The sequence below is a fragment of the Prunus avium genome, chromosome 4 (genome assembly GCF_965620075.1).
Source record: "Prunus avium chromosome 4, drPruAviu1.hap1.1, whole genome shotgun sequence".
In the NCBI taxonomy this organism is placed as follows: domain Eukaryota; kingdom Viridiplantae; phylum Streptophyta; class Magnoliopsida; order Rosales; family Rosaceae; genus Prunus; species Prunus avium.
The window spans coordinates 21,003,426-21,027,358 of NC_142287.1; the positions used below are offsets into that span (position 1 = coordinate 21,003,426).

At 36.7% G+C, this 23,933-nt stretch overlaps 4 protein-coding genes and 1 pseudogene across 10 annotated transcripts; all 5 read right to left on the reverse strand.

Annotated features, from left to right (window-relative positions):
• Positions 1–650: 650 nt before the first annotated feature.
• On the reverse strand, positions 651–3,696 carry LOC148295011 (ribonuclease 3-like protein 2; annotated as a pseudogene).
• On the reverse strand, positions 3,246–5,309 carry LOC110752848 (ribonuclease 3-like protein 2). Of its 2 annotated transcripts, none has more exons than XM_088251639.1 (4): positions 4,772–5,309; positions 4,535–4,675; positions 4,017–4,402; positions 3,246–3,937 (listed from the first exon to the last, which is right to left on the reverse strand). In XM_088251639.1, exons 1-4 carry the CDS (start codon positions 5,144–5,146, stop codon positions 3,859–3,861), a joined length of 981 nt encoding a protein of 326 aa, XP_088107765.1. In that variant the 5' UTR covers positions 5,147–5,309; the 3' UTR covers positions 3,246–3,858. The 2 variants fall into 2 exon arrangements, with proteins under 2 accessions (XP_088107765.1, XP_088107764.1); XM_088251638.1 differs by having other exon boundaries at positions 3,246–3,920; positions 4,772–5,304.
• Positions 5,310–7,249: 1,940 nt separating this feature from the next.
• On the reverse strand, positions 7,250–12,834 carry LOC110752833 (ribonuclease 3-like protein 2). 6 transcript variants are annotated; one of them, XM_088251633.1, is made up of 10 exons: positions 12,676–12,834; positions 12,385–12,434; positions 12,226–12,303; positions 11,425–11,855; positions 10,233–10,370; positions 9,713–10,098; positions 9,299–9,585; positions 8,675–8,779; positions 7,837–8,194; positions 7,250–7,741 (listed from the first exon to the last, which is right to left on the reverse strand). In XM_088251633.1, exons 4-8 carry the CDS (start codon positions 11,812–11,814, stop codon positions 8,682–8,684), a joined length of 1,299 nt encoding a protein of 432 aa, XP_088107759.1. In that variant the 5' UTR covers positions 11,815–11,855; positions 12,226–12,303; positions 12,385–12,434; positions 12,676–12,834; the 3' UTR covers positions 7,250–7,741; positions 7,837–8,194; positions 8,675–8,681. The 6 variants fall into 6 exon arrangements, with proteins under 6 accessions (XP_088107759.1, XP_088107760.1, XP_088107763.1 ...); XM_088251634.1 differs by having other exon boundaries at positions 7,837–8,202; XM_088251637.1 differs by having other exon boundaries at positions 8,675–8,884.
• A 1,310-nt stretch (positions 12,835–14,144) lies between these two features.
• On the reverse strand, positions 14,145–16,250 carry RTL2 (RNAse THREE-like protein 2). The gene is made up of 4 exons (XM_021953576.2): positions 15,745–16,250; positions 15,214–15,369; positions 14,695–15,071; positions 14,145–14,613 (listed from the first exon to the last, which is right to left on the reverse strand). Exons 1-4 carry the CDS (start codon positions 16,087–16,089, stop codon positions 14,439–14,441), a joined length of 1,053 nt encoding a protein of 350 aa, XP_021809268.1. The 5' UTR covers positions 16,090–16,250; the 3' UTR covers positions 14,145–14,438.
• Positions 16,251–17,650: 1,400 nt separating this feature from the next.
• On the reverse strand, positions 17,651–22,684 carry LOC110752857 (uncharacterized). Its single transcript, XM_021953604.2, has 9 exons — positions 22,370–22,684; positions 20,665–20,736; positions 20,294–20,383; positions 20,148–20,190; positions 19,853–19,959; positions 19,296–19,391; positions 18,952–19,142; positions 18,791–18,860; positions 17,651–18,075 (listed from the first exon to the last, which is right to left on the reverse strand). The coding sequence occupies exons 1-9, from the start codon at positions 22,520–22,522 to the stop codon at positions 17,965–17,967; spliced, it is 933 nt and encodes a 310-aa protein (XP_021809296.1). The 5' UTR covers positions 22,523–22,684; the 3' UTR covers positions 17,651–17,964.
• Between the last annotated feature and the right edge of the window lie 1,249 nt (positions 22,685–23,933).

Below are 23,933 nucleotides of genomic sequence, written 5' to 3' on the forward strand. Positions count from 1 at the left end.
CCTATGAGCATGAAAATGCTCATGTGGCAATGCAAATAAGGTTTGCATACTCTTTTGTCTAATCCCTTGGAAATGCTCTAAGTTCAGCTAGTAAAGTAAGGACAAAAAAGAATATATTTTTTTTTATACAAGAGATATTGAAGGGGGTATTTCTTACACACACTACCAATGTATCATAATGGTTCAAAATGTGAGACCGAAAAGATTATTTAATAAAAAGAAAAAGAGAAACAGGGCTCATTTGGGGATTGGGTGATCAAAAATCAGCATCCTATGATCGAATTGGGGGTTGAGAATTTTGAATTTAAAAATACTCTGACTAATCTGTCCTTGATTTTATGAGAACCGAGAGAACGACAGAGTTTAACTTTTGAGTTGTCGTTTGGAGTGTTTAAGCACTTGGGCTCTGTACTCTGCGTGCGAGTACAAACTAGCTTGTAAATTGTGGGAATGCCAGAGAAGCTTGCAGGTAAATTTAAAATTAAGTGCGTCCGCCAAAGCAAACGTTAAAGGCTTTTTACATTGAAGGTGAGCTTTGGACCGTCTGAAATTTACAAGCACAAACCAAACGTTAAAGGCTCAAATCCTTGGCATCCATCAGGCATTGAAACACAGCAATTTCCTACAGTCCATGGCAATTCTTGCTTTCTCTAAAGTTTAAATATGTAAATTTCCATCCAACCTATGCCTTCAAATGCAGTAGGTAGAGCGTTGTGTCCTATATAACGGTATTCTTGTAAAGCCCGGACCACCAAGGAAGCTGCAGAATTGTCTGCATATCTTATTCTCGACTTTTCATCTCCCTTCATGTATAGCACCCCATCTATAGTTGCAATTTTAACTGACGACACAAATCTCTTCTCATGTGAAGGACCTTCATCTTTCTCGATGCTGAAACATAAAAACCAATATGGCTCTGCTTAACAAATAGAATTGACAACAACAGAAAAATCATGACAACGTAAAGATTCATACTGGTAAATTGGTCTAGGCCACATCTTCTGGTCACAAATCTCTTGCAACTTCTGTTTTGCTTCTTCAATATGAAATGACCCATCCATTAAGACTACACCTTCAAACGACTCATCATTTACACCCATGGATGGCGATAGCTTACGGAACTGTGTACAGGCTCAAGTGGGCTCCAGCCTAGTGCAAAAATTGTAAAATACTAAACTGAGTGCAGATTTTATACGTTATTTTCACTCCCGAAAATATTAGCTCATCATCCCTAATGTCAGCTGATGTCTCCTTGTTTTGTGTTGTTTCTTTTGTTTGATATTAGTCCAACCCTTTTGACAAAAACAACAATTAAAGCTCATCACATTCCATGTTGTCTATAATATAATAAGCTAATAAATAACATATTGGTATATCTCTTCCCATTGCACTGACTTTCTCTTTTCCTCCCTATTAACCTTCAGCTTTCTTCTTTGGCTTGTTTGGCTTAACATCAAGCCTCTGTTTTCTTTTCTCTTGGCCACCGAAAATCTCTCATCATCTCTTTGAACTTGATAATGAATGAGCCAATACTGATTTCCTCTCAAGAGGTAAATGATAAAATGCTATTTCAAATATTTGTGTTTATATGTGTTTCTACAGGTATTGAGAAATTAAGGAAATTTTGAATTGGAACTCTACCAACTACCAAGGCTGCAATACGGTCAAGTTCAGGTTCAGGTAAAATAATTTATAATCTTATTGGTTTTTTTTGTTTTCTGTTAAATATTGGCTTATGTATGTTACCTATACTTCTTGATGGTATGGTAGTAGATACAATATAAAACTATTACATATTTTGCTTTCTGCAGGTTGGATTGCATATTTTGGAGTGCTTATTGCATTAGCATTATTGCTTGCTTCTCTAGCTTTATAGTGCTATTTCTTGTTTGGACATAATGAACATGAGACGGGTAAATCAGATTGGTACATTGCATCGGCCTGGAGCTGGATTGATACCTTGCATTGGCCTAGAGCTACTCGTTGGGGATCTCATTATGATTCTTGTTCGAACTTAATAGATATGTATAATGCATCTTGTACCATTGTTGAGACCTTGATTAAGGATGGAGCCACTAACTCTATACATGGGGAGGCTACTGGTACTTTCCAAGCGATGACATCTTACAAGTTCATAGTTGTCTTGCATTTGTTAGAAAAGATTATGGGACTTACTAATAGCCTTTGTCGAGCATTACAAAATAAATCTCAAGATATCTTGACTGCTATGAATAGTACAAACTTATGTTAGATATCTCATTGGAAAAAAAAATTATTATTAGCCCAACCCTATTAAAATTCATGGTTCCGTCCTTGTTGGCAAATTCCTTATGTTCAGAAGAACCCAAAGCAACAAATTCGCCATCAACATACACACTGGCAATACTCTTCCTCTATCTCTCCAATGTTTGATATCAACATGCTTCCCATGTTTCTGGCAAAGCTCAAACAACATTGTCACGGGTTGCGGTTAGAGTAACTATAGACTCCGACAGACCCCAGAATATCTACAAATATACACAACAATTACAAAAGTAGTTCAAAGGTTAAACTATAGTCTATAGACAAATTGCTAAAACTTTTATACAAACTAAGCAAAACCAAGCTTTTCACTTTCGTTTAAAACAAAGAGAAGCAAATAAAGATACACACCATCCACAGTTTCTCCAGATCAAAATTCAAGTCAACATAAATAGCAGCTGTCGCAGACTCTATAATATCTGCAAGAATCTTAGGGGGTTTTACAGACCAGCCATATACAAGCGACATCTCATCTTGAGATAATTATTTAATTCCTACCTTATCACTTGTATAGTTTAGGATAACTACAACCTCTGTTTCGATAACCTCTCGTGTGATCAACATATAGAAATAAAGCCGATATTAGAAGCAAGAAGATTAAAGAATGAAAAATGGAGTGGGATCCAAGTATGATAATCCAGCTACAATTACTAACAACTACTCTCAAATCAAATCATCAATCAATTGGTGCTTACTTGCAAGTAGAACTTGAAACCAATTTCAGGTTAAGTTTTGAAAACCCTAACCACTCTTTTCCCAACGTGAGTCTCAAAGAAAAACTCCATAGAGGGGGGAGGACCCCCCCTCCCCTTCCTCTTTCTTGCCTTTTCTTTTGGGTTAGTGAATATGTCCACCTGAGCGTTTTGAACAAGAAGACCCTTGTGGCAGTAGATAGAGGAACCACATATACAATTAAGCACATATAATGGTGCAAGTGTGGAAGATTTTGGAACATAAAACTATAGAAATTATAGAGAAAATGAGATTATCTTCTTCACATGCCTTGCCAAGTCCGGCTAAAGGAATTTATACATATATAGGTAAATTGAAGGAGACCTTCACCTCATGACCCTTAATAGGGATTTACTTATAACCCCTTCTCAAAAGCTAACCAACTAAGTTGGACAAAACAGAGACAATAACTAGTGTAAGTAACATACATAAGCATGAACAAACTAGCAGACGTATTCCCTTCAAACAAGAAACCAAGAGACTTATTATCACCCTAGCCCAAATTTGTAGAGTGAGGGAATATAACCCATCATGCAATCCCATTCTTTGATCTTGATCAAGCAATTGGATTCTTTGGTCTTTATAGTAAGATCAGCTTCTTTGCTGTTGATCATAAGAAGCTTTGGTGTTGATCATACGATCAGCTTCTTTGCTGTTGACCATATTATTAGCTTCTTTGCTGTTGATCCTTCTATAAGACTCTGGTGTTGAACATATTATCATCTTCTTGTAAAACAAGGATCATCTTGTAAGCTGCAGAATTCATCGCTTTTTTTTTTCTTGACTTTTCATCTCCCGTCACAGATTGCACGGTACCATCTGAAGTTACCACTTTAACCGAGTATACATATTTCTTCTCATGTGGAGGACCAGACACATTCTCTTCTCTGCAATAGAAGAACAACTATGGATCTAGTTAACATTAGAATTTACAACATAATTCCAGCAATATATAACGGGTTTCATAAAGTAAAGATTCATACTTGTATTCTGGAGGTTTAGGCAACCTCTTCTTGACACAAAGCACATGCAACCCATTAATCGCTTCTTCAATACGAAATGACATGTTATTTCCAACTGCACTACCTTGGAACGACCCATCGTCAACAACCACCGATTGACACAACTTATTTATAGCTTCTTTAGCAGCGTTACCCTTTGCACCTTTCTTCTTGTGTGACGAACCTGAGGCAATAAACTCGCCATCAACATAGACATCAGCAATACTTACATTTCGGGTCTCATATCTCGGCCGCAGCTTGATTTCATAGCCCTTCCCGTTCTTCTGGCAAAACTCATTCAATGCTGTCGTGGGGTGAACATGCAAGTTTTCAAGAGTAAATATAGGATCCAAAAGAGGCTTAAATTTCTACAAAAGCACAACAGGCAAACAACAAAAATTCATAAGTTATATATCCCAACTTCCACGCATTTACAAACTTATAAACAAAAGTTTTCACGCTTTCATGTTAAATTAAAGAAGATAAATAAAAATACACACCATCCATTGTTTATCGAGATCAAAATTCAACTCGATGTAAATAGCAGCTGCCACGGACTCAACAATATCTGCAAGAACCTTGGCTTCTTCAGACTCAACCATCTCTTCTCCATTAATTACAGCTTCAGTGAACTCCCTAACCTAAAAGTTTAAAATGAAAAAAGAAAGGTTAGTCAAAATTTAAACAATCACACTCAGAATCAGAAAACGCTTGGCTAAAATTAAAAAGAAAAAGACCTGATCATCAAGATCAGGTGCATTTCGGCGAAGGTAGCGATAAAGCCCATGACGAACGGCAACGCGGGCGAGGTTGAGGTTCTTAGCATTGGCGGAGCGTAGCTTAGTGATTTGGCCTTGGGTGAACTTTTGGTGGTCAGCCATACAAAAGAAGTAGTTGGTCACTGCATGGTTTAGAACGCTGTCGCCGAGGACCTCGAGGCGTTGATAGGACGCGGACCCAGTGAAGGAGGGGTGGGTGAGAGCTTCTTCTAGAAGCTTCTTGTTCTTGAAGTTGTAGCCTACGATCTTCTCCACGGCCATCACTGATTCTTTCATGTCCGGTGATGGCTCGAGTACACGATCAAGGGATGTTGGGGTGGTGAAGACCTTCATCTTGTTGATGAATTCGGGGTTTGAAGTTTGATAAAGTGATGAAACCAATTAGCTTAGAGAGCAAACATAATATTGAAGAAAAAGCAAAAGAGAAAAAGAGTAAAGAGTAAAGGTAGAATAGTGTAGCCAATAACCCACGATTTGTGTGGAAATGGTCCAAAAGGATGCTAGAAAATTGAGTTCAGCTAGTAGAGCAAGGACCAAAAAGAAATTTTTTTTTTTTTTCGTTTTTTTTATACAAGTGATATAAGGGTGGTTTCTCACACACTGTGCTAATGAGTCATAGAGAAACAGGGCTCATGTTATGTTGGGAATTGGCTGATGAAAAATCAGTATCCCATGATCGAATTGGAGGGTTGAGAATTTTGAATTTAAAAATACTCTGACTAATCTGCCCTTGTTTTTCTGAGAGCTGAGAGAACGACAGAGTTTAATTTTTGTGTTGTCGTTTGGAATGTTTAAACGCTTGGGCTCTGTACTCTGCATGCGAGTACAAACTAGCATGTAAATTGTGGGAATGCCAGAGAAGCTTGCAGGTAAATTTAAAATTAAGAGCGTCCGCCAAACCAAACGTTAAAGGCTTTTTACATTGAAGGTGAGCTTTGGACCATCTGAAATTTACAAGCACAAACCAAACGTTAAAGCCTCAAATCCTTAGCATCCATGAGGCATTGAAACACAGCAATTTCCAAAAGTCCATGGCAATTCTTGCTTTCTCTAAAATTTAAATAGGTAAATTTCCATCCAACCTATGCCTTCAAATGCTACAAGAGCGTTGCGTCATATACAACAATCTTCTTGTAAAGCCCGGATCATCAAGGAAGCTGCAGAATTGTCCGCATCTCTTACTCTCGACTTTTCATCTCCCTTCATGTATAGCACCCCATCCATAGTTGCAATTTTAACTGAGGACATAAATCTCTTCTCATGTGAAGGACCTTCATCTTTCTCAATGCCGCAACAGAAAAACCAATATGGCTCTGCTTAACAAATAGAATTGACAACAGAAAAATCATGATAACGTAAAGATTCATGCTGGTAAATTGGTCTAGGCCACTTCTTTTGGTCACAAATCTCTCGCAACTTCTGTTTTGCTTCTTCAATATGAAATGACCCATCCATTAAGACAACACCTTCAAACAACTCATCATTTACACCCATCGATGGCAATAACTTATTCACAGCTACCTTAGCAGCATCAATGTTAGTACGAATTTTTGTATTGGCATTTCCTAGACTTTAGCATAGGTTGAACATTAGTTTGTAACAAATTGTCACTGGACGTGTTTGGCTCAACTCTTTCAACCACGTACTTCTGAGGCATGACCTGACCATATGAGAAACTTGACAACAGGTAAATCATCACATAATCATGCATTCAAAATAGAATTTATGGCTGAAGTTATTTTCATTGTCCTTGTGAGTTAGGTTGCATTATTAGCTTTTCCTATAGTAACGTGAACTTTGTGTATCTCCTAATTACCTTGTTTTAGGAGAGAATTCTTTATTTGTAAAAGTAGCTGATTGGTGTCTTCACTAAGACACCATATTGAATTAGGATTTATATTCCTATTTGGGTCAGAAGTTATATTCACAATTGGATAGCTTTTGGCAAGCTGACGTGTTGGCACTTTATGTAGAAACCTGGTTGGATCAGGTTTGCAAGTCCTAATTGAATAGACGTCTTGGTCTATGAGGTTTCTCTCCTTGGGAGAGAAAACTCGTGTTGATTAAAGAGAAGTGACCACTGTTTCATTGATGCAGCTTTTGACGTTTTAATTTGCAGAGCATATTGATTATATTTGTGCAAAAGCTGCTGTGTTTATTTTTCTTCAGTAAATCATCAAGTGCCCTTACGTTGCTCGGTGATTTATTGAATTCTTTCATCATTCATAATTGCATACATATGCATGTCGGTGACTCATATGGTTGAGGGCACCAAAATCGTTGTGGCATTTATCCTCCGGTGAGTTTGAAGCAATCGTGACCAGTATTGCGTTCAACGTAAGGAGCTTTGAAGATCATCCCGTGACAGAAGTTGAATTACACAGAAGTCGGTAAACTTTATCTAGATTGAGTCTAGGATAATTGTGTGAGTATCTCTTGTAATTTCAATTCTATAGTGGATTTGTTCTGGACTAAGGAGTCCCGTGGATTTTCCCCAGAGGTGGGGTTTTACCACGTAAAATAAACATCTGCGTGTTCTTTTACTTTCAGCACTGCACATCTCAGGATTGATAACCCATATCAATCCTGCTTCGAAAGTCTATTGTTATTTATTGCTAATAAATTTGAATAAGCCTATTCACCCCCCTCTAGGCTTTTCTTAGTCGTCCTACAGGTATTTTCAATCAAGCTTGGCAAATTCCTTATGTTCAGAAGAACCTGAAGCAACAAATTCATTTTGGACCGGGATGTTACATATATAACCAGATTCATGTAAAGCCCCGGATCATCAAGGAAGCTGCAGAATTGTCCGCATCCTTTATTCTTGACTTTTCATCTCCCTTCATGCATAGCACACCATCTCTAGTTGCAATTTTAACTGAGGACACAAATCTCTTCTCATATGAAGGACCTTCATCTTTCTCAATGCTGCAACAGAAAAACCAATATGGCTCTGCTTAACAAATAGAATTAACAACATAATTCTAACACACTTAAAATCATCAAAAGGTAAAGATTCATACTTGTATATTGGTTTAGGCTACTTCCTCTTGTCACAAAGCTCATGCAACTTCTGTTTTGCTTCTTCAATATGAAATAACCCATTCATCCCAACAATAACTTCAAACGACCCATCAAGTTTGATCGAGGATTGGAGAGGAGAGGTGGAAGAAAAGGCTCGGGATGGATTTAGGAGCCTTTGTGCGAAGAACCCGAAGTAACAATTAATTGGTCATCCACATACAACTAGTAATGCTCTTGGTCTTATCTCTCCAATGCTTGATATCAACATGCTTCCAATGCTTCTGGTCAAACAACTTTGTCACCGGTCGCAATTGACTTTGCAAATCTTCAAGAGTAACTATAAGCTCCAATAGACCCCTGAGGCTCTACAAATTTATTCAGCAACAACAAAAGTTCGAAGGTTGTACTATAGTCTATGGCCAAATTGCTAAACTCTATTACAAATTTAGCAAATCAAGCTTTTCATTTCTTTTTAAACCTTTAGGAGTTCAAACCATTTAATAAAAAATCCAAATCCTTTTTAAGAAAATTTACCGAGAAAAACAGGGAAGATTAAACTAATAACTAAAAAAAGACCTTCCCCTGTTTTTAAAATTCACCCTCATATACAAATAACAAATTTTCACACAATTCTAAACCTTCTATTTTTTTTCACCAAATTCTGCTATCGCTAAAGGAAAGACAAATTTTAATCCTTCTGAAATAACTAAGCTGTTCCAACACAAACCCCAAAAAAAAAAAAAAATTCCTTTCACATACAAAACAGAGAAGCAAACAGAAAAGAAAAAAAATTTAAAAGAAAGGAACAATTAATTCTTGGGAGAGTCACTATTATACCCGGGATTTAAAAGGAGGAGTGGGTCAGAGCTTCTTCTAGAAGCCTCTTGTTCTCGAAATTGTAGCCCAGGATTTGCTCCACGGTTGATCCCGATTGTTTCATTTCTGGTGATGGATGCTAGACCATGTGATTGAGGATGGGTACAATTTACCAAAAAGAAAACAAACATGTACACGTATATGCAATTTTTACTCCAAGCAATCTAAAACCTACGAGCACAAACCAAGTGTTACAGGTTCAAATGTAGCAGGTAGAGGAACCTACCACATATACAATTAAGCACATATAGTGGTGCAAGTGTGGAAGATTTTGGAAGAGAAAACTATATATAGAAATTATAGAGAAAATGAGATTATCTTCTTCACTCATGCCTTGCCAAGTCTGGCTATGGGAATTTATACATGTATAGGTAAATCGAAGGATACCTCCATCGCATTACCCTTAATAGAAATTACTTATCCCCTTAGCAAAAGAACCAACTAATTTCACCAAAACAGAGACAATAACTAGTGTAAGTAACAGACTTAAGCAGAAACAAACTAGGTTCACTCAAAAATACAAGAGACTTATTATCACCCTGTAGGCCTTAGCCCCCAGTGTGTAGAGTAGTGAGGCAATATTACCCAACATGGAATCAGATTCCTTTGTCTTGATCTTGCAATCAGCTTCTTTGGTGTTGATCATACGATCAGCTTCTTTTCTGTTGGTCATTCTATAAAACTTTATGGTGTTGATCATATTATCATATTCTTGTAAAGCAAGGAACATCTTGTAAGCTGCAGAATTCATTGCACATTTTTTTCTTGACTTTTCATCTCCCTTCACAGATTGCAAGGAACCATCTGAAGTTACCACTTTAACTGAGTATAAATATTTCCTCTCATGTGGAGGGCCTAACACGTTCTCTTCTCTGCAATAGAAAAACAAATATGGATCGAGTTAACAATAGAATTTACAGCATAATTCCAGCTAGATAACGTTTCTTTTGCTCTTCGTTTACGAATACTTTATGATCATGATAAAGTAAAATTTCTTACTTGTAGTCTGGACGTTTAAGCAACCTCTTCTTGACACAAAGCACATGCAACATTTGTATCGCTTCTTCAATACGAAATGACCTGTCGTTTCCAGCTGGAATACCTTCGAAGGACCCATCGTTTACAACCATCGATTGCGACAACTTATGTACAGCCTCTTTAGCAGCATTCTGCCTTGCATTACTATTCCCCTTAGAAGAACCCGAGCCAACAAGCACGTCATCAACATAGACACCAGCAATACTTATATTTTCAGTCTCATCTCTTGGCTTCAGCTTGATCTCAAGGCGCCTCCCGTTCTTCAGGCAAAAGTCATGCAATATTGCCATGGGGCGACCACGCAAGTCTTCAAGAGTATATATAGGCTCCAAAAGAGGCTTAAATATCTACATAGAAAACAACAAAAATTCATAGGTTATATACATACATAGTCATGCCCCAACTTCCAAGCGTTTACAAACTTAACAACACTTCTCCACTTTCATGTTAAATAAAATTCGAAGGTAAAATAAATACACACCATCCATAGTTTATCGAGATCAAATTTCAAGTCAACGTAAATAGCAGCTGCCACGGACTCAACAATATCTGCAAGAACCTTATGTACAAGCCCCGTCTCGTCTTCTCCATTAATTACTGCTTCGATAAACTCCTTAACCTAAGCTTTAAAAAATAAATAATTTTAAAAAAAAACTTGCTCATAAAACCCAAAGAAAGAACAATTAGTTAACAACCAATAATGTTTTAAACAAACCGCGAAAGCACGGTTAGTGAAATATAAACAATCACGCCGATGTTAAAACAAATTTTTTGTGCGTATTTGTTATTCGTATTCGTTTGGCCTTCGACTCCCCTTTCACCAAATAGCAAAACAAAACAATTGTTAAGGAGTATTGCTCACACACGCGAGTAGTTGTCAGTCATTAATGTAATTGCATCACATAATGCTCACTTGCTAGCGACAACTCAAAAGAAACAGGCGAACTTTAATACAATTCAAAACCTTGTCTTTTTGTGGATTACGTTCTGCATAGGGGTGCAAGTTCGACCGGAAATTCTGGTCAAATTCGATCTGAAAATTTCTGATTTTGGAAAGTTCAAATCAACATCCAAAAATTACGAAAAAATTTGGATTTGAATTGAAATGTATTTCAAAATTCCGAAAATTCCGCACTCCAAAATATAATGGAGTTTCAATGTTAGACTACACACAAGTTGTTCCTTAAAGATAACAATATATAAATGCTAGCATATAATAGACAGACAAGTTGTTTCAAAATTTCTGAAAATTCCGAATTTTCCGCATTCCGATGTTGAAATTCTGAATTTTTTTTTTGGAAGAAATTAGAATATTTTGATTCCGATGCATTCCGTCCGAAAAACCAAGCCTAGTTCTGCTTTACACAACTAAAATAACAATTAATTAATAATTAACAAATATTCTTCAAGCACAAAAAAAAAATACAAAAAAAGGTTTAATGATATTAGTGTTGTTGAAAATATGTTACCCTCCCACGTTTTGCATCTTGTTTCCCAAATCTTTTATTAGGGAAATAATGCGGTATTTGACCATATTTTAGGGCACAACATCAATTAAAAAAAAAAAATCAAGCCTACCTAAATTCCATGGGCATCTAAAATGTAAAGTCCCGCTCAGAATCAGAAATCGCTTGAGAAAAATAAAAAAAATAAAAAAAGAAGAAGAAAATAACCTTATCATCAAGAACAGGTGTATTGTAGCGGCGAAGGTAGGGATAAAGCCCAAGGCGAACAGCGACGCGGGCGAGCTTGAGGTTGCCAGCGTTAGCGGAGCGTAGCTTAGTGATTTGGTCTTGGTTGAACTTCCGGCGGTCAGCCATACAAAAGAAGTAGTTGGTGACTGCGTGGTTCAGAACGCTGTCGCCGAGGACCTCGAGGCGTTGATACGAAGCGGACCCAGGGACGGAGGGGTGGGTGAGAGCTTCTTCTAGAAGCCTCTTGTTCTTGAAGCTGTAGCCGACGATCTTCTCCACGGCTGTCACTGACTCTTTCATAACCGGCGATGGCTCAAGTTCACGATCAAGGGATGTTGGGGTGGTGAAGGCTTTCTTCATCTTGTTCATGAATTCGGGGTCGTCGTGGTTTGAAGTTTGATGAAGTAAAACTACTTGTGTAAGAAGTGGACATGCCAGAAAATTAAAGTGATGAAACCAATTAGCTTCATCACCAACCTTAGTAGTAAAGTAAAGAGGAAACATAATATTAAAGAAAAAGCAAAAGAGAAAAAGAATAAGGAATAAAGGTAGAACAGTGTAGCCAATCACACACGATTTGTGTAGAAATTGGAAATGCCAGAAATTTGAAGTGAAACAAAACATAAGAAGGAGTATGCAAATGAAGTAGGCAAAATTGTAATCACTATTTAAAAAACACACACTAGCCACTGATATGAATTTGTCTCCTAAGTTGATTTTAGAGACAATAAATTGTCTCCATTAAGCAATAGAGACTATGCAACTATATATGAGCCTTACAGTATTTCCTTTGGATCGTTAGGTGATCCTGGCGTTTTCTTCTTTTAGATCTAGGGTTGCTCCAATGGTGTGAAGGAGCTGAAAAAAATAATGAACAGGTTAATGTAACTAAACTAAAACCAAATTTTATAAAAAATAATTATACAAAAAATTTCTTACAAAGATTTTGAAGCTCCTCTGTTCAATGCGCTTTCCAAGCTCTCCATTACCTTTCCTCAAAAATTAAAAAAGAAAAAGAAAAAAAGCATTCAGTAACAGCCATATATAAATATATATCATACCAAAGTCAAAATCAGATGTTGGAACCAAAATAAATAAATAAAGGCACACTGAAGAAGAGTGATATTATGATTTTTCAATAACCAGTTCATCAGCGCCTTCTTCCATAACGAAACCATCACAGTATTTGTCCCAGATTTTCTCTCATCAACTTTTAGATAGGCATCTTACCAAGTCACACTGCTCCAACTCTTCAATTTCCAGATCGGGATCTCAAGCCGCAGCCTAGTCTTTTGTGGCCAGATGGCTTTGTGATTCACGCAAAGAGAATAAGAGAAAAGAGGAGAGAGAGAGAGAGAGAGAGAGAGAGAGAGAGAAGTGAAACAAAGAATTCTTTTTTCTCTCTTTTGCTTATGTCCACGTGTTTGAAGTTGAGAAATAAAAAATGTGTTTTAACATTGCGCTATGTGAAAATATCCAACGGGAGAAACTAACAAAAGCAATCAGTATCCAATTTAAGGCCAAATGCCAAAGTAGCTGAGTGAAGGGAGCCAGTTTCTTTTGACAAGTTGGGACTAATAAAAATGCCCAATTATTAAGGAAAAATAATGAAAATTACTTTTCTGTATTAGACACCAATGTCTATCCCAAATACCTTTAATAGGCATGGTGGGAGAATTAGTATCCAAAAAAAAAAAAAAATTCATAAGGCACTTTTATGAATTTGTATCTAAATAATCAGTGGCTAGTAGCCATATTTCTAGTAGTGAATACAACAACTTAGAGCATCTCCAAGGTAAGAGGCAAAAAGAGTAGGTAAACGTCATTTGCCTTGCCACATTAGCATTTTCATGCTCCAAGTGAAGACCCAAATGGGTAGGCAAAATATACCTATTTTCCCCAACAAGGCAATATTACCTACTTCAAAGTGAAGAGGTATATTGGGCTCCACTTGTTTTTTATAATAAAATATCAACTCCACTCTCTTACATGCTTTCTATAAAATATAATTGTAAATGTAAAAGATAAAAATAAATAATATAATAATGATTTGTAGACTTGCATTGCCTAATTCCTTAGAATAACCAACTTTTTCATGAGGTAAATGGGTAGGCAACATGCCACCTAGGTTATTATAGTACAATTTTGCCTATTTCATTTGCCTCTTCCCTTGGAGATGCTCTTAGGTGGCATGTTGCCTACCCATTTGCCTCATGAAGTAGACAACATTGCCTTGTTGGGGAGAGTAGGTATATTTTGCCTACCTATTTACTTACTCCCTAAGAGCATGAAAATGCTGATGTGGCAATGCAAATAAGGCTTGCCTACTCTTTTGTCTAATCCCTTGGAGATACTCTAAGTTCAGCTAGTAAAGTAAGGACAAAAAAGAATATATTTTTTTTATACAAGAGATATAGAAGGGGATATTTCTTACACACACTGTTAATGTATCATAACGGTTCGAAACGTGAGACCAAAAAGATTATTTAATAAAAAGAAAAAGAGAAACAGGGCTCATGTGGGGATTAGGTGATCAAAAATCGGCATCCTATAATCGAATTGGGGGTTAAGAATTTTGAAATTAAAAATTCTCTGACTAATCTGTCCTTGATTTTATGAGAGCCGAGAGAACGACAGAGTTTAATTTTTGAGTTGTCGTTTGGAATGTTTAAGCACTTGGGCTCTGTACTCTGCGCGCGAGGACAAACTAGCTTGTATATTGTGGGAATGCCAGAAAAACTAGCAGGTAAAATTAAAAACAAGCGCGTCTGCCAAACCAGACGTTAAAGGCTTTTTACAATGAAGGTGAGCTTTGGACCGTCTGAAATTTACAAGCACAGACCAAACGTTAAAGCCTCAAATCCTTAGCATCCGTGAGGCATTGAAACACAGCAATTTCCTAAAGTACATGGCAATTCTTCCTTTCTCTAAAGTTTAAATATGTAAATTTCCATCCAACCTATGCCTTCAAATGCAGTAGGTAAAGCATTGCATCATATATAACGATATTCTTGTAAAGCCCGGATCATCAAGGAAGCTGCAGAATTGTCCGCATCTCTTACTCTCGACTTTTCATCTCCCTTCATGTATAACACCCCATCTATAGTTGCAATTTTAACCGAGGACATAAATCTCTTCTCATGTGAAGGACCTTCATCTTTCTCCATGCTGCAACAGAAAAACCAATATGGCTCTGCTTAACAAATAGAATTGACAACAGAAAAATCATGATAACGTAAAGATTCATACTGGTAAATTGGTCTAGGCCACTTCTTCTGGTCACAAATCTCATGCAACTTCTGTTTTGCTTCTTCAATATGAAATGACCCATCCATTAAGACAACACCTTCAAACGGCTCATCATTTAAACCCATCGATGGCGATAACTTATCAACAGCTACCTTAGCAGCATCAAGCTTGGCAAATTCCTTATGTTCAGAAGAACCCGAAGCAACAAATTCGCCATCAACATACACACTAGCAATACTCTTCCTCTCATCTCTCCAATGTTTGATATCAACATGCTTCCCATGTTTCTGGCAAAGCTCAAACAACATTGTCACGGGTTGCGGTTGACCTTGCAAGTCTTCTAGAGTAACTATAGGCTCCAATAGACCCCTGAATATCTACAAATATACACAACAATTACAAAAGTTCAAAGGTTATACTATAGTCTATAGCCAAATTGGTAAAACTTTTATACAAACTTAGCAAAACCAAGCTTTTCACTTTCGTTTAAAACAAAGAGAAGCAAATAAAGATACACACCATCCACAGTTTCTCCAGATCAAAATTCAAGTCAACATAAATAGCAGCTGCCACAGACTCCACAACATCTGCAAGAATCTTAGGGGCTTTTACAGGCCCACCATATACAAGCGGTGTCTCATCTTCTCCACTGACAGCTTCAGCAAACTCCCTAACCTGAAATTTACAAACGAATCGCAAACAAAACCCAGAGTTCAAACCATTTCATTTAATAATCCAAATCCTTTTTAAGAAAAATTACCCAGAAAAACAGGGGAAGAGGAATAAAAAAAAAAAAAAAACCTTCCCCCTTGTTTAAACATTCACCCTCATATACAAAATACAAATTTAGACACAATTCTAATTTCTTTTCACCAACTTCTGCTATCACTAGAAAAAAAAAACTAAAAAAATTCAAATTTACGAAATAATTAAGCTGTTCCAACACAGAAAACAGAGAAGCAGACAAGATGAAATTGCTTGAGAAACAGAAAAAAAAAAATTAACAAAAAAGAGAGAGAAAGGAAGAATTAGTTAATAGAAAGTAATGACCTTATTTAGGAGAGCAGGTGCATTGTGGCGAAGGTGGTGATAAAGGCCGTGGCGCACGGCCACACGTGCGAGCTTCTCGGTGCTTACGTTGGCGGAGCGTAGCAGAGAGAGGGTGCCAGGGTCGACCCCAGGATTAGAGAGGAAGAAGTAGTTGCTGAGCGCGAGGCTGACAGCGGCGTCGCCGATGAACTCCAGGCGCTGATACGACGCCGATTCGGTGCATGAGGGGTGGGTCAGAGCTTCTTCTAGAAGCCTCTTGTTCGTGAAATTGTAGCCCAGGATTTGCTCCACGGCTGACACCGATTGTCCCATTTCTGGTGATGGATGCTGGACCCTGCGATTCATGATGGGGATCACGATTTGCTTGCAGAATGAGTTTTTTTGCTTGCAGAATGAGTTCGAGTTTTTTTCCTTACAGAATGAGTTCGATGAGTTTGAAGTTGAAGACAACTCTCTGCGGTGTCGTTTTGAAGTTAAGCACCTGATTCGTGTTGGTTGGCTTGGGAGTTCAAGTTTAGACTGTAGTCGTTTTATAGTGACCAAACTAAAATATCGAGTGTTTGGAAAGATCAATTGTTTGAAAACACCAAAATATCAATGGAAATATCGGAAAAATATTGATATCGATAAATATTGAATAAAAATTACGGAAATTATATGAAAAACTTGGAAATTTTGATTGAAACTTTAGAGGATGTTTATTTAGTCAATTATCTATTGTTTTATTACCAAAAAAAATTGGAAGAAAATGCATTGAATGGTGAGTTTGACTTATTTAAGTTAATTATATAACGAGTTGACAAACATAGAAAATATGTAGTAATTAATGAGAAAAGATTAAACACACTATAATAATTTATTACAATAGTTTACACTTTATACATCGCATAGTAAGATACATGAGTGACTTAGTACCACACAGAGTTTCTATGAGATTCAAATTTTTCATTGTCTTCATAATCTCTATGTATAGAGTATGTGTATTTTGAAGAGTAGTTATCAAATGATAAATCCCCAAAATAGTTTTGCATGTAATTGTTAACATGTCACTCATATGGCTATGAGATTGGTTAACGTTGTACATAAGCAAAATCATTTGAAGATTGGGTCTCAAATTCTTTCCATGAGCCGCTCTGTGTGCACGCGCGACTATGGTTTTTTTTTTCCTTTTTCCATTCCACTTACATATTATCAATATTATCGATAATATCTCGATATTGTCTTGGATTCAAAATTTCCCCGATATTATCGCTGAAATTATCAATACTTATATGATAATTGCATAGATAAGTTCCAATATATCCTTCTCCCAAAAACACGATAATATCCCCGATATTTCGCCCATATTATTGACATTTTAGATCTTGCTTGAGAGTAAGTTCACCAACGGTTACTTGATGGACGACTAGGATGCATTGAAATTGGGCGGCCAGATTTCAACCAAAATTGGAGGTTGTAACTGCAATTTCATCCAACGGATCTGAATTAATTTTTTTTTCAATTTAGACAAACGGATTTGAACCAAAATCTATGGGATGAAATCTAACACACAAAAATTAAGAGAAAAACGAATTAGTACCAATCAAAAAATCACATTTACATCCCGGCGATGCGTATCAAAATGGGACATGAATAGAAAAAAAAAATATTTATGAGAACACACAAAATTACAGTCCACCGCTGTTAGAAGCCAAACCACATTTCCAAGTAAAATGCTCTACCACTAGATAAACACTTGCATGGAACGGGGCCAATAATACTATAACACGCGTGATAACATTTCAAGGTAACATAGCATTATTGACCGGGAATAGTAAAATAGTGTTATCCCCTTGCAACCAAGTTTTTCTCCTACCACTGAGACAAGAAGCCCCAAAACCAAGTACTATGTATAGAAAACAAAATATGTCAAAAGAAAGGCTTACTTTATTAGGAATAATTTTGCCATAATGGGGGTTTGTTAAATAAACCGAACAATTCAAAAAATTACACATGAAATCAGCCAAGAAGACAATTTCTTCTGGGAACAATTGACTTCTCTTGGAAGGTCAATAGTTAAAAGCTTCGCCTTTTCAGGCCAAGTTTACAGAAGAAACATTTTGTAATTACAAAGATGAAATTTTCCCATTAGCACTGAGGTAGATAAATAAGAAGCATGCAGCCCCTCTCTGATGCATAAACAGCAGATGGCAGCCCAAGGACAACATTGAATTATTTATATTAGTTCACCATCATATGATCAAACCCTCCTCCGGCCTGAAGTGCAGGAACCCGACTAACCGCAACATTGTGAAGCAACTGCTGCAGCCATCTCCTTGTAGTTGGATCTTCCTGAAACCATTGACAAAAACAATTAACTTCTAAAGTGAACCAGACAATGCAAAAGTTAGGGGATATTGAAAGCAAAAGTTGGGTCGAAATAAAACAGTAGGGGATATAGAAAGCAAAAGTTAATCAAGACAATTGGGTCTATACAAAACAGTAGGGGAAACTGAAAGCAAAAGTTAATCCAGACAAATGGGTCTAAAAGTTTATCTGACTGAAAGCCTTTTTCTTTTTTTAAATATCTCGCAGACTATAACTGGTCTACGAAGACAAAAATAGAAACTAGAATCGGTGATTTTTGTAAAATACAACAAAGAATTCATTCACAAAGATTGACTTGATTTGTATTCTGGGGAGAAACGTGACAAATTTTACTGCATGTGAACATCATGTTATATTGTACACCAACAGTTTAGGGTAACTGGTATCAAGGCACTTTGAAACATTGAAACTGAAATCAAGTGGGCTACAATAAGTATTAACGTATCCCTAAAAAACAAAAGCAAGAAAAACAACAGTAGGGCTAACTACTATGAAGAACACCAAAACATGCATTGGACAAAGTTATGGCACCCTATTTTCAGAAATTAGGGTGTGATATGACTTGGCAAACACCTTAATGATTGCCAGTCATGAAACAGGCTAATTTTTACTTTTCTCCAGAATACCAATTAAGATCAAGTATGAATTGAACAACATAGGTAGGCAAAGAAGTTCTTACACGAAGGCAACCACTGAAGGTAGCATCTCTTAATGTCTCCGGAAGACAACTTCTTAAAGCATCACAAGCCCTGCATGATAACAGACAAAGAACAGGTCTATAAAAATCATTAACAAGATAAATTAAAAACACTAAAAAAGAATCTACTTCATTTAACCAACCTTGCGTTATCTGACAATCGAAGATAACATCGGATAATATGTTTTAATAAGCGCGATGAATGCTGCTCAGCAAGTGATGCTACCATGGTTCCCAAGACTCGACCTACTGCAAAAAACCGCTCAGCTGTAGTACAAATATAATCCAAGCCCACATCATCTAACAAAATCTTTTGAACAATAAATGTGGCCACCTGCCAGAAGAAAACCTTTTGTCAGGCAATTACATACCTTACATCCAAACTCAAGCAATAGGAGAAGGACCCTGTACAGTACGCTATACGAATATCGGATGATGCATATACAGATGGAAAAAAAAAGTGAAAAAATAGAAAAGGACACTCAACTGTTTTTGAGAGTTCACTACCCATTTCCATAGTGCGCAGGCACAGTGGAATTATTTCTGTTGACAGAAGAAAACTAATCACTTCTGTATCATCGACCTGGTAAAGAGGAGTAAAAAGAATTAATATTCCAATTTCCAAATATACCCATCAAAGTGATATGACTTCCATAAAAATGCTGAATACTTTATCAAAATAGCAGGATCTATCATGGTAACATAATTCTCCTTTCCAGGTTTCATGATGTGTGAAGAGTGAGAGGAAGAACTGCACAGAAAAGTGCACGTGTAGGAAAATATTACAAATGATAAGCAGTCATGCATATTTAATTTGATACAAAAGCAAATGGAAGATAATCTAATACTTATGCAAATAAAGCAATGCTACAGAATCAACCATGTTCTTGTTCGTAGTTCAAACTCATAACAGATTAAGTGCCATCAAGTTATACTTGGATATCATGTTGTCAATTTACTGCATAACATTTTATCACACAAACAAATAAAAAGACAAATATACGTATCAGTTTGTGCAATAACATGGCAGCAAGAATAGCATACCTTCACTAAGGCACCAATGACACCTAAGCTAGTAAGCCTCAAGTACTCGAAAGGCCTTGACTTGCTTGTTGTATTAAGGAAAGGGTACAAATACAAAGGTATATGAGCTGCCAAGGACAAAACCTCAGATGAAATAATCCTTTTTTATAATATTTAAAATTTAAACGTACCAGCACACGAAGGAAATTTAAACCTCAAGTACTCGAAGTTGCTTGAGAAAATTATGCTTATATGTACCAGTACACTAAGAAGGAAATTTGAAGCCTTCGAATGTAAACAAAATAAAGGTTATTACCATTAAGGAATAACATCCTGGTGTCTGGGTGAGAAGCCACACACTACAAGATAATACAAAAGGAATATGAAGCACACAATAATAATACAATATGTACAATATAGGCCAACTCCATTAAATAGAATGAAATAAGTGCATCAATGGACCTGAAGAAGAGCTAAAGCATTGCAAACTCGATTTGATTGAGCCGGAGTTAAATTTGGTGGTGACAGAACAGGGTAAATTGAAACTATCTCCTGCACACAGGATGAGAAACAGAGTGAGAATCCATAATCAGGAAGTAAGACAGAAGAGTGCCCAGTAGTGTTGATTATCAAACAGGCAGTCAAACGCTGGAACGTCAATGATGCATGGACATATGTATAACACACAAGGTATTTTCTATATAGAAGAAAAATGAAAACAAGTTAAAAGCATGTGCCAAAAATGCTACCTTTGTAGACAGACATTTTTACAAAACAGGCGAAAACCCAAAAAATAAAAAATTCAATTCAATAAGAATGCACAACAAGCTTACCTGTAGCAGAGCAGCAATAGTACCAAAAGAATTCCACAACAATGGAGCCAAATCTTGAAATAATTCTCTCTTCTACAAATTGAAACAGAAAAGAGATAAGGAGGGTTAACCAGGAATACACATAGCGCACAAAAAGTACCAAATTGAATATTAGAATGCCAAATTTTATTAAAAATGACCATCAAAACCAGAAGGCAGATGCAAGTCTATTTGCAGCTCAAAAATGTTCAACAGTTACAACTTAAAAATTTACTCCGTTAAGAAAACATGTGCATAGCTCTCATGGGGGTGGCAACTTTATCGAACAGGTATAATCATACCGATTTTTTCCTTTTTTTATCCTTTAAAAATGAACAAGAAAATTTGATCAAAATAATCTTTGGAGTAAGTGCTTCAAGGCACTGTTTGGCTCTTCACAATAGGTGGGAACGATAATCCTTTGGCCAAAGTGCTTATGCATAGAAACCAAGTCTTTTTCCAGATCTGACATGTAACTGTCACTAAAGTTGTAGACAATGAAAAACCCAAACTAATAAAGAAACATTACTAAATTGTGCAGCCCATTTAGTATGTTATAATGATATCTATATCACTTCAATTCCCTCACCTGATTGAATTAGAGCAGAGCATCCAACCCAAAACCAATTGGGAATGGATGGAGACGCCCAAGATCTTATAAAGTATGACGTGGGATTCATACTCTCAACACCCCCCTCACGTCTAGTGTGACATGAGCTAAGCACGTGTAACTGTCACTAATGTTGTAGACAATGAAAAACCCAAACTAATAAAGAAAAATTACTAAATTATGCAGCCCATTTAGTATGTTGTAATAGTATCTATATCACTTCAATTCCCTCACTGCTGATTGAAACAGAGCGGAGCATCCAACCCAAAAGCAATTGGGAATGGATGGAAACGCCCAAGATCTTATATAGTGTGACATTTCCAACCTGGGATTTATACTCTCAACACACCCCCTCAAGTGCAGTGTGACACAGATATCAAACGACGTGGGAGCATATGTAGCCGTTGGGCCTGACAGATACATGACAGAACTAGAGCATCCAACCCAAAACCAATTGGAAACGGGTGGAGAGGCCCACGATGCAATGCAAGGCTTTACATCCCGCATGTGAGATATACTCTCAGCAACCACTACACTATTCCAAATCCAGAAACACAAAACAGGTTCCAGCTATGAACTTTTTCAATAACCACCTTACTGCAGAAGTTAAAAATTCCATCTAAAAAGGAAATTGATTAAACATAATTAAGGAATGTATACCTGGAAACATGAAAGAAATGCATCAAAATTAGATTTTTTATCCTACCCGAGGAATAATTATAGTAGGTGGGTCCCACATGCCTGCTGTGACTACAAAGATGCAAATTTTCTTAAATGGAAAAAAGAAAAACGCAAAGAACCCCCTTTACGCATGAAACACATATTATGTAGAACTAACTATCTTTTTCCCCTTTTCCTTGGGTTCTCATCAAATACACAGAATCACAAAGCAACGAAATGATGCTAAAACAAAAGAAAGCTAAATAGAATCCAAATTACAAACAACCCCAGATTTTAAGCTTGATCATACCTTCAAGCCCAAAACCCCATAAACAAAAAAGAAAATAAAACCCTAAATGGAACCAATCAAAGACAGAGGAACTGAATTTAGAAACGAATATAGCCCAAAGATTATACCTTCGAGAGTTCAAGGAGGGCATTTTCACGAAGATCAGGGTTACTGAGTTCGAGCACCAATTGCTCAGCTGACGCCATTTTTGGTTCCTTGTTAGGCTGAGCTCCGGCGGCACTGGAATTAGAAGCGATCGGGTCTCCAAACGGTGCGCTCATGTAAAGAAACTAGCGCAGATTCGGCATTTCATAGCAGAAGACTTTCAAAGCTTGAAACTTTTACCATCAGTTTCTCACAGTTTCCAATTTTCTACGAGTTTCCGTTGAGGGAGAGAAAGAGTGAGAGAGAGAGTGTGTAGAAGACAAGTTCAATTTCGAGACGAGGAATTGGATTTATATTTAAAGCCACGTACTTTACATGCGCGTGGCAATGACCCTTACATTTGAGTTATATGAAGTGACACCTAAGTTTCACTAGAAAATAAAGTATTTACGCTTCAAGAAGAAAGTGCGTCTACGCTCCACTCTGTCCCATGAGAGCAATTTAAAGCTCTCAAGCACAATTAGTAATTTGTATCACGATACGATAATACAACTCGAATTCGACATAGCGTTTAGCATATTTAGATTGAATATTGATTGCATAAACTCATATACAACATTGCTTTAGATACGATAATTCAACTCGTATTTGACAATACATGTAACATATTTAGATTGACGATGAATTGCATGAACTCATACAGGACACGACTCTCTAGCTAGTTAGTTAGAATGCAACTCAAATTCGACATGATGCTTACTAAGTTTGGATTAATCATTAATTGCATGAACTTTCATATACGACACGACCCACTAGCTTGTTTTGATAGAGCATGACTCAAATCGAACATGATGCTTAAGAAATTTGGATTGGCCGTTTATTGCTTGAACTCATATACACCACAACCCATAGCTCGTTGTAATATAACACGATCCGAATCCGAAATGATGCTTAACAAATTTGAATGGACCATTAATTGCATGAACTCATATAGAACACAACTCGACTCTAACATGGTTCTTAACAAATTTGAATAATTGACCATTAATTACACAAAAATATATACAACATGACTCGTTAGCTCATTATGATAGAACTGTATAATCCAACATAACACTTAAAATATTTGGATTGATCTTTAATTGCATGAACTCATTTGTGACATGGCATGCTAGCTCGACTAATTTTATTTAACAAGTTAACTTGAATTCGACAAAATATTAGCATATTTGGATTCAACACTAATTGCATGAACTTATGTATGATATGTACTCATATTAGTAAGATAACTCGAGTAATAAATGTCAACTCGAATATGACATGATGTTTAACATATTCGGATTGACCATTAATTGCTTCAACTCATTTATGACATTACCTTGCTAGCTCGAATAAGAAGTTAACGTCAAAGTTATTTTGACATGGAAAATGATGACTATTACATAGAGAAACTGACCATTTTTTTCTTGACACAAATGACATTGGGAGAAGGGAGATTTGAGCACACGACCACATGCATGAATAACCATTCTTAACTTACAAGGCCTTCGCGGAGAAAGTGAGCATTTTAAAAGTCTTGAAAGCGAC

Excerpts from the sequence above, each read along its gene's own strand:
- LOC110752848 (XM_088251638.1), bottom strand. The coding sequence starts at position 5,146 with ATGAAGGTCTTCACCACCCCAACATCCCTTGATCGTGTACTCGAGCCA. Across the intron at positions 4,676-4,771 it reads CACCTGATCTTGATGATCAG|GTTAGGGAGTTCACTGAAGC; the intron begins GTCTTTTTCTTT and ends TTAAACTTTTAG. Across the intron at positions 4,403-4,534 it reads ATCTCGATAAACAATGGATG|AAATTTAAGCCTCTTTTGGA; the intron begins GTGTGTATTTTT and ends GTGCTTTTGTAG.
- LOC110752833 (XM_088251633.1), bottom strand. The coding sequence starts at position 11,814 with ATGAACAAGATGAAGAAAGCCTTCACCACCCCAACATCCCTTGATCGT. Across the intron at positions 10,371-11,424 it reads CACCTGTTCTTGATGATAAG|GTTAAGGAGTTTATCGAAGC; the intron begins GTTATTTTCTTC and ends TTTAAAGCTTAG. Across the intron at positions 8,780-9,298 it reads GGAATCTGATTCCATGTTGG|AAATGAAACAATCGGGATCA; the intron begins GTAATATTGCCT and ends ATCCATCACCAG.
- RTL2 (XM_021953576.2), bottom strand. The coding sequence starts at position 16,089 with ATGAATCGCAGGGTCCAGCATCCATCACCAGAAATGGGACAATCGGTG. Across the intron at positions 15,370-15,744 it reads CACCTGCTCTCCTAAATAAG|GTTAGGGAGTTTGCTGAAGC; the intron begins GTCATTACTTTC and ends TGTAAATTTCAG. Across the intron at positions 14,614-14,694 it reads TGGCCTAGACCAATTTACCA|CATGGAGAAAGATGAAGGTC; the intron begins GTATGAATCTTT and ends TTTCTGTTGCAG.
- LOC110752857 (XM_021953604.2), bottom strand. The coding sequence starts at position 22,522 with ATGAGCGCACCGTTTGGAGACCCGATCGCTTCTAATTCCAGTGCCGCC. Across the intron at positions 20,384-20,664 it reads CTATTGCTGCTCTGCTACAG|GAGATAGTTTCAATTTACCC; the intron begins GTAAGCTTGTTG and ends TCCTGTGTGCAG. Across the intron at positions 19,960-20,147 it reads CAGGATGTTATTCCTTAATG|CTCATATACCTTTGTATTTG; the intron begins GTAATAACCTTT and ends TGTCCTTGGCAG.